The 17,303-nt window shown below is 38.7% G+C and overlaps 1 protein-coding gene across 35 annotated transcripts in view; it reads right to left on the minus strand.

The window, feature by feature from the left end:
- DLG2 (discs large MAGUK scaffold protein 2) overlaps positions 1-17,303 on the minus strand; it is a 997,741-nt gene that overhangs the window by 267,429 nt on the left and 713,009 nt on the right. For all 35 annotated transcript variants that reach the window (XM_030474393.1, XM_030474424.1, XM_032919710.1 and 32 more), the window contains 2 exons: positions 14,099-14,235; positions 2,098-2,242 (listed from right to left, as the gene is read on the minus strand). In XM_030474393.1, coding sequence (XP_030330253.1) covers positions 2,098-2,242; positions 14,099-14,235 — 282 coding nt within the window. The remainder of the gene's footprint in view (positions 1-2,097; positions 2,243-14,098; positions 14,236-17,303) is intronic.

The raw sequence follows: 17,303 nt of genomic DNA on the forward strand, positions 1-17,303 counted from the left end.
ATTGTAAATCTGTATATTTAAAATAGAAAGTGGATACAAATCTCTTACACATTAATGATTAATAATGAAAATTACAGGACTGTGCTATCTGAATCTATACTGGGGCTGCGGGTTTGCTTGCTTGCTTGCTTTTTGCTATGCTGAAGTTACTGGGATATTTATGACCGGAGAGTTGTAATAACAGTCATATTCCATCTCTAGTTAATCTAGAAAAGGAAATGATAAATGGGAAAAACAATGATATGTGCTTGTGCAATGACCTATGATTGATCTTCTCATGAAAAGAAGACAGCTAAACTTTCTAGCATGAGTTTCAGTCTTTCAGATACTGAGATACAGAATGTTTCTGAGCAAAATATCTCTACAGGGAAAGGCTGTTACCCGTTCTGAAATACTCTGAATGTGTAGGTATAATGAAAGGTTCCCTGAGGATAAATGAATCTGTATGCACCAACAGCCTGGGGTGGGCCACTGCAAATCTTTTCAACCTTTACTCCCCCTCTGGAATCACTTCTGTCTTCTCATATGCTGCTGATCTATAATCTGACATAATAAAACACACTGTTTTAGAACTCCCAAATTATTAATTTGAAAGCACTATAAAGCAGGAAATTGCATAGGAATATTTAGCATTTTTACTTCTCAGGCTTTACTAAGATCCAGACCAGACTGCTACTGAACAACATGATTGCTACCCATTGTAGCACTTGCTAACTAAATAGGTATCTTCAGCACAGCTGAGTGTTATCACCTGATGTGCATGTTACAAACCCTTCCCTTCTACTTTTATTGAGCAGTCTGAATAAGGAGCATTATGGATGTTTAATCATAAGATTAATATGGATTTTTAATTAAATATCCATAATTAATATGGATATTTAAACATAATCAAAGTCAAGCTTTTCCCTTGGCTTTGTCAGACCACAGCAGCAACACTACGCAAAAGTGCAGAAAAATTGAAGTCTGTACCATTTACTGGGAAAATCTGCCTTTCCCAGCCTTTGGTTGGCCTTAAGTGCCCTTAGGATTATTGGCAGGAGATCAAGATGGGTATGGATCAGTTGCTGAAGCTCTTGTCAAAAATTAAACTGCCATCCAGTTGTTAGACAGTGCAGCTGGTCCCTGTTGGTAGTTGGACCCAAGGCAGACACTTTTTAATGAACACATAAATGAAGGAAGGTGGTTCCAGTAATGCACTGTTTAGACCAACAGGCACCAGTGATGCAGAGAGCTGCAACTGAAATGTTAAGATTGCTGTGAATGAACAGGGAATGGGAACGTCTAAGTATGGCCACCAGGAGGACTGGAAGGAGGGGTTAAAAGAATGGCATGTATTGATGGCACCTAGATTCATCAGTAGGTCATCAATACTCAACATAACTACACGTAACTTGTCAGGACAGCCTAGACCCAAACTAAAACAAAGAGTCAAGCTGTTAAAGAGATGGTGCAGGAGATAAAGACTAGATTGGAGCCTAGGACACTCAGATACGGAGACAAAAGAGAAGTGAGTAAATCCTGAAGACATGCGTAGGTTGGACAGATGGGAGAGACTGAACATCCAAATTGCTGTCATATCCTTAAGGGTACAAAAAGAACATCATCAAGGAGGTTGTTAACATAAGAAGAAGGATTTTTACATTCCAGGTAAATATTTTCTTCATATATGATATATAATCACCGCAGACTTTTCACTGTATTTGTACAAGGTGGTTTGCTGCTAGTTCTAATTTTTCAGTGGGCAGAGGATTCCAGTCTACAAATCTAATCACATTAAAAATATATTTACATTTATTTATTACTACAATTGTCACAAGAGTTACAGTTCAGTCTGATTACCTGGACAATGGCTAACTGGAATCAGCACAGCAGCACATCAGCTATATTGTTACTTTTGTTGAAAAAATATTGTAGCAGAGTTATATTATTTGTAATATTTAATGAGTGTAACATACTTAAGTGGCAGTAAACATTTCATTTTTGTAGCCTACCAAGCTGTTTCATAAACTTTAATGGGGTACTTTGGACAAGCTATGAAAAACACAACAATCAGCTGACAAATCATCTCCTACAAAATGAGCTGCAGAAGTCACTTACAGTGAGTAATATCTGGTGGGCCATATGGATCGGTCATGTAAATGGTAGTGGGCTTTCCAACCTTCAGATACACTACATCTGATGTGTTCTTCAGTATCGCTACTGCCTCTTCATGGGTAACTTCTTCTAAACTGTAATTATTCACCTTAAAGGAGAAATCAGACAGGTGAGTTGGAATGCAGAAATAGACACCAAAAATGACACAGCCTCACAGTTATCACAATGTTGGGAAAAATGCTGTAGACAAAGAGCACTGAAGATTACAGAAGCACTATTCAGCAAGGTAGAAAATAGAGTTTTCTTAGTACATGCATATTCAAAGAGTGACACAGCAGTATTGATAATATCACAGAATCATAATGGGTCGAGGTGGCACTTAGTCTTATCAGTAGAAAAGTCTTTGTGATATTCTGCTACCTGTATCATCATTAACATAAAACTATATTTAATAATAATTTAATAACACCACATCATGTACAGAAACTGCCTGTGTTATTTGACCTATCAAGATGAAATGTCCAAATTCACCTCTTGGCATGCGTGGCCGGGACCTCAGAAATACTTTTCAAATCCTGGCCTTGATATGACATTTACCATTAAAATAATTAGATGTACAAAGTGATATACAGAATAAAGGACTGCCTATGAGATGCAGGAAATGAAAAGGGCACTTCTAGATGGAGGAAAGGGATTTTCAATGTGAAAGTCTGTCAGTTTTCTGGAAGCACAGGAAAGAGGCATTGAAAAAGTAAGAGACTGTAGTACTAGTTCTGTGCTTTATCAGAAAACAAAAGTACTTAACATAAGCAAGTATAATAATACAGGACTACAGATTAATTAGGGAAGGGAATGGTGGCAATAAACTTTCCCTATTTATGCTTTACTTCCATAGAAAGAAATTAAAAAGAAAATTGTCAGAAGTGGTTTATTGTAGAGGCACATAACATTTATTCACATATAAATTCACTGTATCCACAAAAGTCAACAATAGGTTGTCCTCCCATAAACAGAACAGTGAATGGTCCCCATCCCAGAAAACATACAGCCTGAACAGAGAAATTATAGGATAGAGGAAAGAAGTAAAGAAGGGTGTTAAGATACAGGTTTCAGACACGTGATGTAAGCCAACAGAAATCACAGAATCACAAAATAGGAAGGACCCATAAGGATCATCAACTCCAACTCCCTGTTCCTTGCAGAACTACCTAAAACTAAACCATACGACTTAGAGCATCGTCCAGACAGTCCCTGAACTCAAGCTTGGTGCCTTGACCACTTCCCTCGGGAGCCTGTTCCAGTCACCTACATTTCACAGTGAATGTTATATATGAAATGCTTCATTGTGATTTAAAGTGCCATCCTCCCACTTCTACAGTTACTGCAAGGGTTCCTTGTAAAGATTATACAAGATGGGAGGAAAAGTAGCTCCTCAAACACAGTATAACATAGTACAGCTGTAAATTGCAGAAGAAACCACATACTTCCTTGGGAATTTACTAACAGTAAATTATCAGAGACTGGCTGTGACAATGAGCTACTGCAAAGGGTTTGGTAACTGCAAAGAAATCCAGCTGTTATGAATCACTGGAGGATTCTTCATACCTTAGACAACTTCATTACCACCAAGAGAGATTGACTGCTATTGGACAGTGCTGCTAAATGTAGGGATTCTGTTTAAACTTTGTTCCTTGTGTAATTGTCAGGCTTGGTTTTAAGGTTAATTGAAAGAGGCAATGACAGGCATGTTATGACAATTTGACGTGAAGAGCAATGATACAACCTAACACTCAGACAACAGCTGTTGACACTGTGTGCTGTATTTTGACAAGTCTTCTATTTAAATCAAAATCTGATACTTATCTTCCATAAATTTCTCTGGTTTTCTTTGTTATGAACTGAAGTAACATACAGATGCACTTGTAATGAATGTCTTCTAAAGTACTGGGCTAATAGCAAGAAGCAGCGACTGAAATTAAGCCTTTCTTTTTTATGTATTTCAAAACTGCTAAATACTGAAGATTCACACTTCACCTTTTCCCCTTCCCACACTGTCTGTACATTGAATCTATCTTGTTGTGTCTCATCCTAATTGCAAGCTTTCTGAAGTGAAGAAAATCTCACATAATAACCTCCCACTATACTGCTGCTGTAAGTAATTGTTCTTGGACGAAAAAAAACTCCACAGAATGCAATATCATAGCACTGTCTGGATTTTGACTTTTGGTCTTTTTAGGAGGGTATCAAATCAATTAAGACACAAATAGACTCACTGCAATTTATCTTTCCAAATTTCTCTTCCGCTGGGAATCTAGCTGATAAAAATCATGGTTAGGACTCTTGTACTTCCATCACAACATGTTTGGATGTCACAGTTGTGCAGTTGGAGAAGAAACTTGTATTTGCTTTGACAGGTCCTACTTCTTATGTCTCTGGCAAGAACTTTACAGGACAGGTGTTATAACAACACTGCGTAGAAGTTGTACAAATCTGGATGTTAAGATTTAAAGACCAAGTGATTCTCAACTAAGAATTAATGTCTAAGCAGTTATGTATTATGTTTATACGCATTAAGACCCTAGAGATCTTTACAAAGTTTATGCACAATATTATTTTTCTCTCTGTCCTAGTACAAATAAGCTTAAGAGTGTAAAATATTGTGGAAAACTGAAATATGTAGAGCTGGAACTTGGTAGAACTTGAAAGAAAGTAATGCATGAGTGAAATTAAGACACAAAGGAGAACTTCAGGGAAAAGACACTGGAAGAAAATCTGAAGAGAAGAAAGACCCTTCGAAGTAAGCAGAGCTTTCTATAAAAAGCATCCCAACAACATATACCAAAATTGCTATTCAAACTCCTCCCAAATATAGAGAAAATAGGAGGTTTCTTGTCTCCAGAGAGCACTCTTCGAAAGGAAGTTTGCTACTAATTAATTTTGCCCTGGATTGCTCAGTTCTCAGCAAACAAAGAAATGAAGACAGACTCAATGTCCATCAAGAGCAAACAAACAAACGAACAAACATGTTGACTCATTCATTAAGACAAAGATTCTCAGTGGTTTCATAAGGTCTTTTTTAAATGGGAGCTTTTTGAGAAGGAGGTAAAACTACTTTCCTTAGTCATTCCCAACACCAATTTAGAATTACAGTATACGAAATATGTGTTTCCTAGTTCCCTTCAGAAAGTAGTCCTTGCCTTGGACCTACAATTCCCGTTAATACTAATATATGCATATATCAATATATTTTTGATCATAAGACAATGATTACAAATAAAGACATCTGTATGTATTCTGACATATATAAAAATGAAAACCCAAATACACTGAAGAATTGTACTGTTCAGCTCCCTACTATGTAATTCTCTTCATAAAAAATCTCAGAATATCATACTTCAAAACATCATGACAGAGATAGTGGTTATTAAGAAATATGATGTTGTAGTTGTTTTTTATGGTAAGATTTACAGAAAGAGCAGAATCTCTCAGAATCTCCAAGTCAGACTATTTCTTGAGCTTTTTCTTGTTTCCATAAAAGATGTCTGTTTTAACAGAATTTCAAGTACTAAATCTGGCTTTTTCAGTGGTTGTGGCATAGTCAATGCCTCATACCAAAGCTCCACTTCCTGCTGTCAAGACAACCTAGATCTTAGCAGTAAAGGAGATAAAGAGTGGGAGATGCACACAAAATAAGAAATCAAAGTGTATATGGCATACAACCCTCTGAGATGCTGAAACACTCATGTGGATGGGCTCACGTCACAGCTGAGTGGGTAGAATGGGTACTGCAGGACAACTTCCTGGCTATAAGAAGCAAACTTCAGTAGCAGTTAATTAAGGGGGGAAAAAAGCCTAAGGAAAATGCTAAAAAAGAAATTTATTTGAGTAGTTAGTTTCGTTACAAAGTCAAATGCTAGAGCCACAAAATGCTGAGACAGAAGCCAAAGGAGGCAGAAGGAAAAGAGGTGTGGAGCAAGTGCAGCTTCTCTAATGGGAAAAGTTCCATACAGAAACTTGACAGAAAATTCAGAAACTCAAACAGCACCTGAAGTAAAAAAGAAATGAGGAAATCTGTTTCTTTAAATAGGAAGTATGTTATACAAAGACATACTGATATTACAGGAAAAGAATAAGAGGAAGGAATAATACAGCAAGAGAGAAGGAAATTAAAGATATAAGTCCAATCAAAGAAGCTATTTGAGTGATGGGTGAAATCAGTAAGAAATGTTCCCAAAGAGCTATAAAGAGACTGTGATAGGTTGGTTTTTTTCCTAAATAGCATAATCAAGGCAATGAAGTGTAAACCTAAGTAAGAATTATCGTATTTGGAAGTTTTCCTAGATTCATGTTGGAAAACAAAGGCACTGAGAAGTAGCTACAGGAAAAGCTTAGAAACCCCAAATTGACTATACAAGCGCTCTAAAGAATAACTTAATTCACAACTGCATAAACTGATAACAGATTAAGAGCTCTGGAGGTTAAGTTTGTCCTATTTAATTTTCCTTTCTCTTTTTAAAAGGAATTCATTACTTTCCTCTACTGATTTAGGGCAAGAGACATTTGATTCACTCAGTGAGTGAGACAAAGAGGTGATCTTTACCTTGCTGGTGGTAATGTTTGCTTTTGTGTAATATTCTACTTTTCATTCAGGAAGTGGATTTTTCTGTGTCAACCTTAAGTGAGTATTTGCCAGTAAACACCTGCTACATGCCAGCTGTAACTCTCGGATGCTGATGGCCTTTTTAAAAGCTCATCACAATTTAAAAGGCTGAGAGGTGTTTCAGTGCTGAAGACTAACCATTTGTCCTAAGGATGTAAATCTGTTTGGATTAACTATTTCCTTATAATCCCATAGACTCCCGAGTTAGTTGTACAAGTGCTGGACTGTGAATATGCCTCTGAAATTATCTGGCTTAGATTATTAATAGTTATAGACTAAGTGTCCTAAACCAGATCTTTGCAGAGAAATGCAAGAGTTTGTGCCTCGCAGACAAATACGAGATTGAGCAGTGGGCTTCATGCTTCAAGCAGTGCAATGGCACTCTATCTATACTAGACCATCATTTTTCAATCCCAGTTTATGCTGATTTTGGTTAAAAAAAAAAGTGTTTTCAAGGCTAATGAAGTGGCATGAGGACACGTCACGGTTCAAACCCAGCCGGTAACTCAGCACCATGCAGCTGCTCGCTCATTCCCCCCATTCCCCCCCACGCAGATGGGATGGGGAGGAGAACTGAATGAATGTAAACGCCACGGGTTGAGATAAAACAGTTCAGTTTACATTAAACTAAAGTACAATATACTATTACTAATAATAATGATAAGGGAAATAACAAGGAGAGAGAATATAAAACTAAGATGGAAAAGGAAAAAAAGACAATAAACACAAGTGATGCCCAATACAATTGCTCACCACCCACCGACTGATACTCAGGCCAACCCAAGCAGCGATCAGTCCCTTCTGGGTAACCCCCCGCCTCCAGTTTATATACTAAGCATGACGTGCTGTGGTATGGAATACCCCTTTGGCCAGTTTGGGTCAGGTGTCCTGTCTCTACTTGCTCCTGGCTTCTTGTGCCCCTCCTCACTGGCAAAGCATGAGACTGAAAAGCCTTTGATCAGGGTAAGTGCTACTGAACAACAACTAAAACATCGGTGTGTTATCAGCATTGTTCTCAGACTAAAGCCAAAACACAGCACTGCACCAGCTATTAGGAACAAAATTAACTCTATCCCAGCTGAAACCAGGACAAGACAATACAATAGTGAAGGAACAACTATATGGGAATATCATCAGACGGAATAAATTGGGAAGCTTATTGCTAGGCTACCATCCAAAAACCTATCCTACCAAAACTAGGTTTGAAGGCTAGATAAAGCATTGCAAGGCCACAGCCAGTGACAGTGCAGATCTGGCTCAGAGCCCAGCACTGCATCAGCAGGGATGCAGCCACTGAAGCCCTGAGTTGGTTCAGCACTAGTTCACTCTACACTTCAGAGTACAATTTTTCTAGTGTGCTTCCCTTGTGGTAGTCAGGTAGTACAACCTGCAGATCAGGTACGACCTGTTCACCCTGTTTTCCTCCTTTAACCCTAGCTGCCTGTACTCCATCAACTGGCAGAGTAGCACAACCCTGGATCTGTGTCTGCACCTGCCTGCGTGAAGAATGTGTGCACTAAGAGTGATCCACAGCCACAGAGGGTCTGGATGCTATGACACCCACACCGTACAGCTTTTAAGGGGGTTAGTTTGCATCATGTCTAGTCTACTGACCAGAATGCCTGTTTGCAGCTGCAATAAAATGCTGATTAGGAATGTTCCTGGACCATGTTTTCTGTTTCAGTTTCATTAAAAAAAATCCAAATTGTTTTCTAAAAGACCATCCCAGAAGACAGCCAAAATCACTTTAAAAGAGCACATCTGATCAGAACTGAATGCTAATGCAGATGCATCTTAAATTATATGCTCTGATTACATTAAAACAATCATGATCCCGCATCCACATACAATCTGAAAAAAACAGATAGCAGTAGGGGATCCTGCAAGGAACATATCCACAACCATGTAATTACAACCCCTTTGCAGCCCTATGAAACAATCAAACAATGATATGGTTTTTTCAGCACAGAATTGGGTAAAAAGCAAGCCTAAATTTCTGAAAAAAAAAGTGACTTCTGTTTCTTCTTCCTGTTTTCAGCAAGAACACAGAATCAAATTAAATCTCATGGTGTATGAGTAGCATCACTTTTCCTATAAGCATAAACAACCCCACAAAAGTCTGACCTTTGTGACTACGCTGGCCAAGAAGCAACAGGATATGGCCCAAACATGCAAGAGTATTTGGCATAGAAGACAAATTTTTTGAAGAGTTAATACTTGTAAGAGATAAGTACTAGCTTAAATTTCCTTTTCAAGCCTAACATTTTCAGAGTTTTCCCTGAAGAATACCTTGCTTCCAGTTATTGCTGATGTTTTGTACTAGTAAAAACAAAGTTTTATACTGATTTCTCATTTATCCATTCTATAGAAAACTCTCCCAAAGTGAGATGGTGGTATCAGATAAAAGAAAGTAATTATTATCTGAGAGGTAATAACTTAAACCATTCTTCAGTATTTCCTGATCATCACTGCCAATGACCTGGTAAGTAGTGCACTCTCATCACATTTGCAGATGACACTTCAGTGTGAGGGTAAGTCCATATACTTGAAAGCAGGACTGCGATCCTGGATAGGCAGGAGAAAGGGGCTTACAACAACTTTAGGATGTTCAACAGGAAAAAAACATTTAAGTCCTGCCCCTGGCACAGACTAACCCTCTTCAATAGCACAGGCTGGGCACTGACAGCCTGGTAGTAGAATTATAGAATCATAGAATGGTTTGGGTTGGAAAGGACCTTAAGATCATCTAGTTCCAACCCCCCTGCCATGGGCAGGGACACTTCACACTAGACCATGCTGCCTAAGGCTCTGACCAACCTGGCATTGAACACTGCCAGGGATGGAGCATTTATCACTTCTCTGGGCAACCTCTGCCAGCACCTCACCACCCTCACTGTAAAGAACTTCTTCCTTATACCTAACCTGAACTTCCCCTGTTTCAGTTTAAACCCATTCCTACTTGTCCTATTGCTACAGTCCCTAACGAAGAGTCCCTCTCCAGCATCCTTGTAGCCCCCTTCAGACACTGGAAGCTGCTCTGAGGTCTCCATGCAGCTTCTCTTCTCCAGGCTGAACAGCCCCAACTTTCTCAGCGTGTCTTCATACGGGAAGTGCTCCAGCCCCTGATCATCTCCGTGGCCTCCTCTGGACTTGCTCCATGTCCTTCTTATGCTGAGGACACCAGAACTGCACACAGTGCTCCAAGTGGGGTCTCACGAGAACAGAGTAGAGGGGCAGGAGGATCTCCTTCAACCTGCTGGTCACACTTCTATGGAAAAGTGCTTGGGACTCCCGATGAACAGCAAGCTGGGCAAGAGCCAGTTGCATGTCCTTGCAGCAAAGAGGTCAACAGCATCCAGGAAAGGATTATTCCCCAATAGTTGCCACTCATTAGACTGTACGTGTTCAGTTTTGGCCCCTGCACTATAGGAAAGATAAGAAAACGAAGCAAGTTGAGGGGACTGCTACCAAGATAGTTGGGATTGGAACAATGGCCTCGTGAGGAAAAGCTGGGGGAGCTGGGCTTTTTCAGCCTGGAGCAGGAGCACCTCTAGGGACAACTAACAGCAGACCCCCGGTGCTTACAAGAAGCGCATCAAGACAGAGCTCAGCTTTTAGGACAGGCATGTAGTAACAGGATAGGAGACAGGAGGCACATGTTGAAACAGGAGAGGATCAAACAGTTTATAAGGTATTTTCCTCATGAGGACAGTTGAGCAGCAGAACAGGTTTCATGGAGATGTTGTGCAAGCTCCATCCTTAGTGATCTTTGAGATTTAATTGGATAAATTTCTGAGCAACATATAGCTAACCCTGAATTATCATATTACCCTATGATGCTCTGAGTGTGATTTCCCTTTGCTCCCTTCCACTGCAAAGAGAAGCAATCTAGCCGAAACACTCAGTGCAGTTGTACTCTCACCACAGGCAGTACCACCAGCAGTAGTAGAAATTAGTGGGCACTACCACCAAAATACAGTAAGGGAGTATTTTTCTACTAGGTGTAAAGCCTTCAGAGCAGAGCTCTGGTCTGTTCCTCTCACATATACCTAACAAAAACAGAGTTCAGCTTTCAGCTTAAGCAGTCTTATGCTTCCTCCAGTAATCTTTCTAATGGGCACCTCGGGATTACCCTACAATGCAGTATTTTCCTGGGTCGGGGCAATCCCAGGCACTGCTACAGGTTGGGCGGAGAAGAGATTCAGAGCAGCCCTGTGGAGAAGGACTTTGTGGTGTTGGTTGATGAGAAGCTTAACATGAGCCGGCAGTGTGCGCTTGCAGCCCAGAAAGCCAACCGTATCCTGGGCTGCATCAAAAGGAGCGTGACCAGCAAGTCAAAGGAGGTGATCCTGCCCCTCTACTCTGCTCTCGTGAGACCTCACTTGGAGCACCGTGTACGGTTCTGGTGTCCTCAACATAAAAAGGACATGGAGCTGTTGGAGCAAGTCCAGAGGAGGCCACGAGGATGATCAGGGGGCTGGAGCATCTCCCGTATGAAGACAGGCTGAGAGAGTTGGGGCTGTTCAGCCTGGAGAAGAGAAGCTGCGTGGAGACCTCAGAGCAGCTTCCAGTGTCTGAAGGGGGTCTATAAGGATGCTGGGGAAGGACTCTTCCTTAGGGACTGTAGAGGTAGGACAAGGGGTAATGGGTTCAAACTTAAACAGGGGAAGTTTAGATTAGATATAAGGAAGAAGTTCTTTAGAGTGAGGGTGGTGAGGCACTGGAATGGGTTGCCCAGGGAGGTTGTGGACGCTCCATCCCTGGTGGTGTTCAAGGCCAGGTTGGACAGAGCCTTGGGCCACATGGTGTAGGGTGAGGTGTCCCTGCCCATGGCAGGGGGGTTGGAACTAGATGATCTTAAGATCCTTTCCAACCCTTACTATTCTATGATTCCCTGATTCTATGTTAATAACTGCATAACATGCCCATGTATGGATTTCACATATTCACAATGCTCAGTATTTACATACTACATTTGAATGCTTAACACACTATTAACAATCTGCATTTAATGACCGTAGGGTCATCAAGCTGCAAAATGCCCAGATGGCACCTAACTGTTTTGCATTTCAATATTAGTTTTGATTTTGCAGCATCTCTTTTATTACATCTTAAATTGTAATGCATTTGATTTGCATGTTCTTCGGGATCTAAAAGCATTTTGCAGAAACTTATCAGAACACAGATACAAAAATGAAACAAGTTCCCTAGAAGCTGCTGAAAATTCCAGAAGGATGACAAATTCTGGTAAATTTTGTAGAGAAATTAAGGAAAAAAACCCAAAGATCAAGAAAGGATTCACTACTGAGAAAAGAGGAATAAAAAAGTGTTCAAATATATAATCAATAAGGAATCAGTGAAGCAGTAGGACTGTACAGATGACAAGGGTAATATTGTGTTGATACACTGCCAAAAGAAAGTAATTAATTCTTTCACTCACTTTTCACAAAGGAACATGAAGTTAATGCCATAAACTGACAGATAGTTCACAAAGCAGGAGAAAAAAAATACTGAAGCTACAAGAGTTACAAAGAAATCAGGGTGTCTTGTTTGAGAGAATGAGAAAACATGGCTGTAATCCAAAAAGATTTTAGAAATAGATTTTTATCTTGCAAATTTATCTCCAAAATGTAATAATTAAGGTATACAAAGAATAAGCTCACTAGGATTTTCATATCCAACAGCAAACCTTGGTCTGGAAGTACATAACTAGTGGAGAATAATATTATGATTGATTTTCATTGCTCATTTTACATGCGGCAATAAAATGAGATGACAGTAAGTAAAGAACAGGTCCAGACTGAAAGGATGCAACATAAAGACAGCAAACACACTGAGAACAACGGCTGCTCATTTTCAGAAGTTCAGAAATCCAGGATTATAAACCTGTCATGATGAAGAAACATGTATATCTGACTGCACTGAATCACACGTTCAAGACTGAGATGCTTAATAGATAAATCCTATAAAAAATCTGGAAAGAATGAATTTTTACATAGTGATGTATAAAATAATTATTTTCCTATTTACAGTCATCTGATCAAATTATGCAGGAGATGGTGAATGCAGGGTGTGCCTCTGTTTAAAGATGACACAAAAACTGCAAGGAATTCAAAAGAAAACAACAGCTGAGCACAAGCAGATTTGCTACAAGGTGCAAAATAACAAAGTAAGGTATACATTTAGCAAATACAAATATACATTTCTATAGCAAAATGACCCAAATCCTCATTATACAACAGTGACTTGAATTGTACTGTGCTGAGAAAGTGCAAAGAAACGCCAAAGAAATTCTAAGCTCTAGTTTCATTTTGCTTTGATTTTGATAATACCATTTGATCCTTAATCTGTTTTATCTATCCACGTGGGTTAATTAAAAAAGTCTAAAAGTCACCAACCCAGCAAACAAGTGCCTTTCCAGTTTTGTTTAATACCCTGTGTGAAATGAATGCTTATCTTCACATGTGCCTGGAACACAGTGTCCCCAGCCACATAAAGAAAACCTCAATTAGGAACAGTTTTGCAGGCAGCAAATAAAGGTCATGGCAATCTTTTACTGCTTAGATATCACTCCACAAAACAGAGCCACTGCAGCACATTTTTTCATGGCACTCATTCTCTACCTGCTGAAATCTATGCAAATGCATCAACATGAATACAATTTGACATAGATTAACTCCTGCTGATTCACCAGGGCCAGGATTTCCCCTTCAACAAAGAATAAAATAAACAATCTGAGTAGGAAAGAATTAGCTACAAAGAACAACATACTAGCACTGCAAATATCAGGAAGAATTTCTGAAGTGAGATTAATTAGAAGAATAAGTACACTTCCTCTGGAAAAGAGATGGAAAACGTATTTTCTTTGAACATCTATATGGAACATATATATAAAGCATTCCTACATGTACTGAAATGTAGGTAATAGTCCACTGAGAGTGGCACGTTTTCATGTCTTTCAATTTTCTTAAAATGAGCAGTAGAATCAGTACTGTTATAATGAACAGTTTGTCTGAAATCTTCTTTTAAAGTTTTCTGGTGCATTTTGACTTGTCACTGACGTGCCTAATACATTTATCCTCTTCTCAGTTAAAGGTTTATCAAAGTAATGCAAGCCATTAGTTTCTCTTCATAAAATGTTGGGTTTCCAGAGTAATGCTTTTTTAACTGCAGTCTCAGAAATATATATAAAGAATGGGAAAAAAAGGAAGATGATGAAAACGTAACTCATCATTATTATAGAAGTTGGAGTGGGTACCATCAGTAAGATGTATGGTGAATGAAAGTCCATATATGAACAAATTTTCAACCAAATAAAATGTGATTTAAATTTGTCATACTTACCATAAGAAGTCTATCTCCAACCTGCAACCTCCCATCCTTTTGCGCAGCTCCTCCATCAATAATCTTGGTAACATAAATGCTGTTGTCCCCAGGAATGTGTTGGTTTCCAACCCCTCCTGCAATACTGAATCCTAGACCTGGAGAAGATAAGGAAAGCAAAACATTAGCAATACAGTATATAACTTTAGAGAGGAGTGCAAGAGTAGCATACATTTAATCTACTGTACAATCACAGGGTTTTTTACAGAAACACATGCAACATAAGAAATATTTGTGGGGTCAATGCTTTTTCATTTTTCCTGAAAGCTCAGGGACAAAAATAAATCAAGGAAATCCTTTGTCATGTGCAATTCTAGTTAGGTAGAGACAAAAAGAAGAGAAACAGTGATGATTCTATACCTATGCCTAGTCCTCACCAGGGGCCAGTAAAGCCTACACCAAGAAGTTATGGCACAATTCGCTATTACAACTAATGAAACTCTGATGCCTGGAGTTTATCTTGTTAAATATTGATGTAAAATGCATCACTGTCTCTCAGAACAAAATTAAACATATTCTGATTTTCCACACAATTTGAAAAATACTTGGAGAGGTGTACTGCAGATTCTGCAAGTTTCTGTAGTACCACAGTGAGAGATTTGGATTTAAATCTGCTTCGCATATTTTTCTAGGACACAAATATCTTTGGCTACGGATACATACAATAAGAAAAAATAGTCCTTTGACATACATAACTTCTGTTCAGTGATGTGTGAAATTCCTAGAAAAACACCCAAAGAGCTAAACTTTGGAACAGCGTCAGTAATACATGCTGATGTGGTTCAGGAAAAGGAAAGGAGAAGAAATAAAAGACAGGTTTACCCTTTCCCTACTTATCCTATCCTCTGACACACTGCATAGACAAACCATTGCCTTCATTTGGAACAGGAATTTTATGTCTCAGAGAATGGACAGAAATTACTGTGCTTTTATTTCCATAACAATCTACTTCATGTAGCTAATTTTTCATAGATCATATAGCTAAAGTGAGCTTCCAGCTGAACAAATAAGCTGTTACTGACGATAACCTGCTTAGATTATTACTTCAACCAGGCATTTCTCTTTCAAATGCAAGAAAAAATAGTTACATCTATTTAGAGAATAATGAATAGTTTTATCTATGAAATCTATGCTGTTCAGTTATTCTTAGAACAAATATGATAGTAATATCTGCAGCTTGAGTAGTTAAAATAAACAGTAAAAGAAGAGTTGCCTGGAATTTGGCATTGCATCACAAACTCACCAGCCTAACTCCTTGCGCAATAAAATTTAACAGTGGATTGAAATATACAGGCTTATTTAGCAGCTGTATGAGTACAGAAATAAGGTTTTTTGAGTAGATTTGATAATTTTCTTTTTTTTCCTTACATTGCTTTCATTTTATCATTATTTTAGTATTAAAAATATGTGAGGTCAGATAACATAATGGATACTTAATGGGTAGTGTCAAAACAGTAAATTACCAAAAGGAAACCTCTGAATATCTCAAATTGAAACACAACTTAATTAATTAAGATGACTATTAACAATGCACATGAAGTTAATTCAGAAGTATGGGATAATTAGAATAAAGCTTGATTTAATTTCCAGCTAAAGCGGGTGATCACTGTTACTATTTATGTGCTACTGCCAGGACAACTACAAGGATAAAAAGATTATGATTTCTCCAGCATGGAAGAATTTGTTCGCTACCCTGGGACTACAAACAAAGAAGCAAAAAGATATTTTAAGAAAATATAGGAACAGAAATTTTCTTTACAACATTAGTTGTGGACAAGGAACAACGATTGAAAAAAGTTCATTGGTGAAATAATTATCCTCCTTTTGACCCCAAAAACACTTCTACCAGTAAAGTGAAGATCTGAGAGTATTACAGAATAATGATGAGAGTGAATGAGTGGGCTAGACTGCAGCCAGACAGCTTTCTTCAGCTCTTCAATGTCCCTTCTAACCTTACCCATTCTAGAAATCAATGATTGACACTGTACTCTTCTAAAGGACAAGGTAATTTCTGGCCACGTAGCTGTCCTGTATTTTGTGCAAAGGGGTCCCTAATTCAGCCTTCTCCTGCTGTAATATAAGCAAATATTAACAGAGATAATCCCTTCCAATTACTGCAGTGCTGAGTGGAGTGCTGGTGTTTGCTGTTTGTTTGCGTGGTTGTATCATAGAATCGTAGAATATTAGGGTTGGAAAGGACCTTAAGATCACCTAGTTCCAACCCCCTGCCATGGGCAGGGACATCTCACACTAAACCATGTCACCCAAGACTCCACCCAATCTGGCCTTGAGCACTGCCAGGGATGGAGCATGTATCACAACTGATGTATGAAACCACAAAAAAGAGAACTAACATGTGCTACTCCCATTACAAAACTGTAGTTAATAATGATGAAAAGAGTAACTTTTTCTACTTCTCTCATCCACATGACATGTATCTGCGTTACAATGCATGCACCTACATTGTGTTTGTAAGCAGGGTCTGCCTTTGGGATCAGAAAAAACAGCATTGAGTTTAAAGGAGCAGAATAAGACAGGAAGGCAATACTGCAGGAAGAAAGGGAAGAGTGGGTAGGAGTGATAACTGAGGAAGAGAGAGATCTTCCAAGTCTCTCCTATCGATAATGATTTCATTGCATTGCCTAATCATACTTGCCTTCTTTAAAAGTTTTCTTTTTGGGAATAATGGGGAATGGAAGAATGGCACATTTACTTTTTCTTAAATGACTTTTGTTAATTGCTAGGGCATTAGGAAAATATACTACAATAAAACTTTTGCGTAGGATTCATATGGCCAAATGACATCTGACAGCTATGCTAATCACTTATGCTACCTTGATAATCAATGAAAATTCATTAAAGGCTTTTAAATCATGATTCACCTCATTTCAAAGAGACATGTGAAAGAGATGAGATGAATCACGCTCTTGATTTCTGAATGGCTGGGGGCTGGATGTGGGAAGAGATGGGTGGGAAGATCAGCGCTATAAAAGTTCACAACCTGAGTTAAGAGTCTTGCCTTCATTTAGACTGAAGGTTTCTGCTTTAAGACCACAGAAAGGCTTGTGCATCCCTGGTGTGGATCCTTCTTGTCACTAGCTACATCAGGTTAGTCTTGGATTCTTACTCTGATTCTTATCAGATTCTTACTCTATTTTAAAATCAG

This window comes from Strigops habroptila, chromosome 2 (assembly GCF_004027225.2).
Source record: "Strigops habroptila isolate Jane chromosome 2, bStrHab1.2.pri, whole genome shotgun sequence".
In the NCBI taxonomy this organism is placed as follows: domain Eukaryota; kingdom Metazoa; phylum Chordata; class Aves; order Psittaciformes; family Psittacidae; genus Strigops; species Strigops habroptila.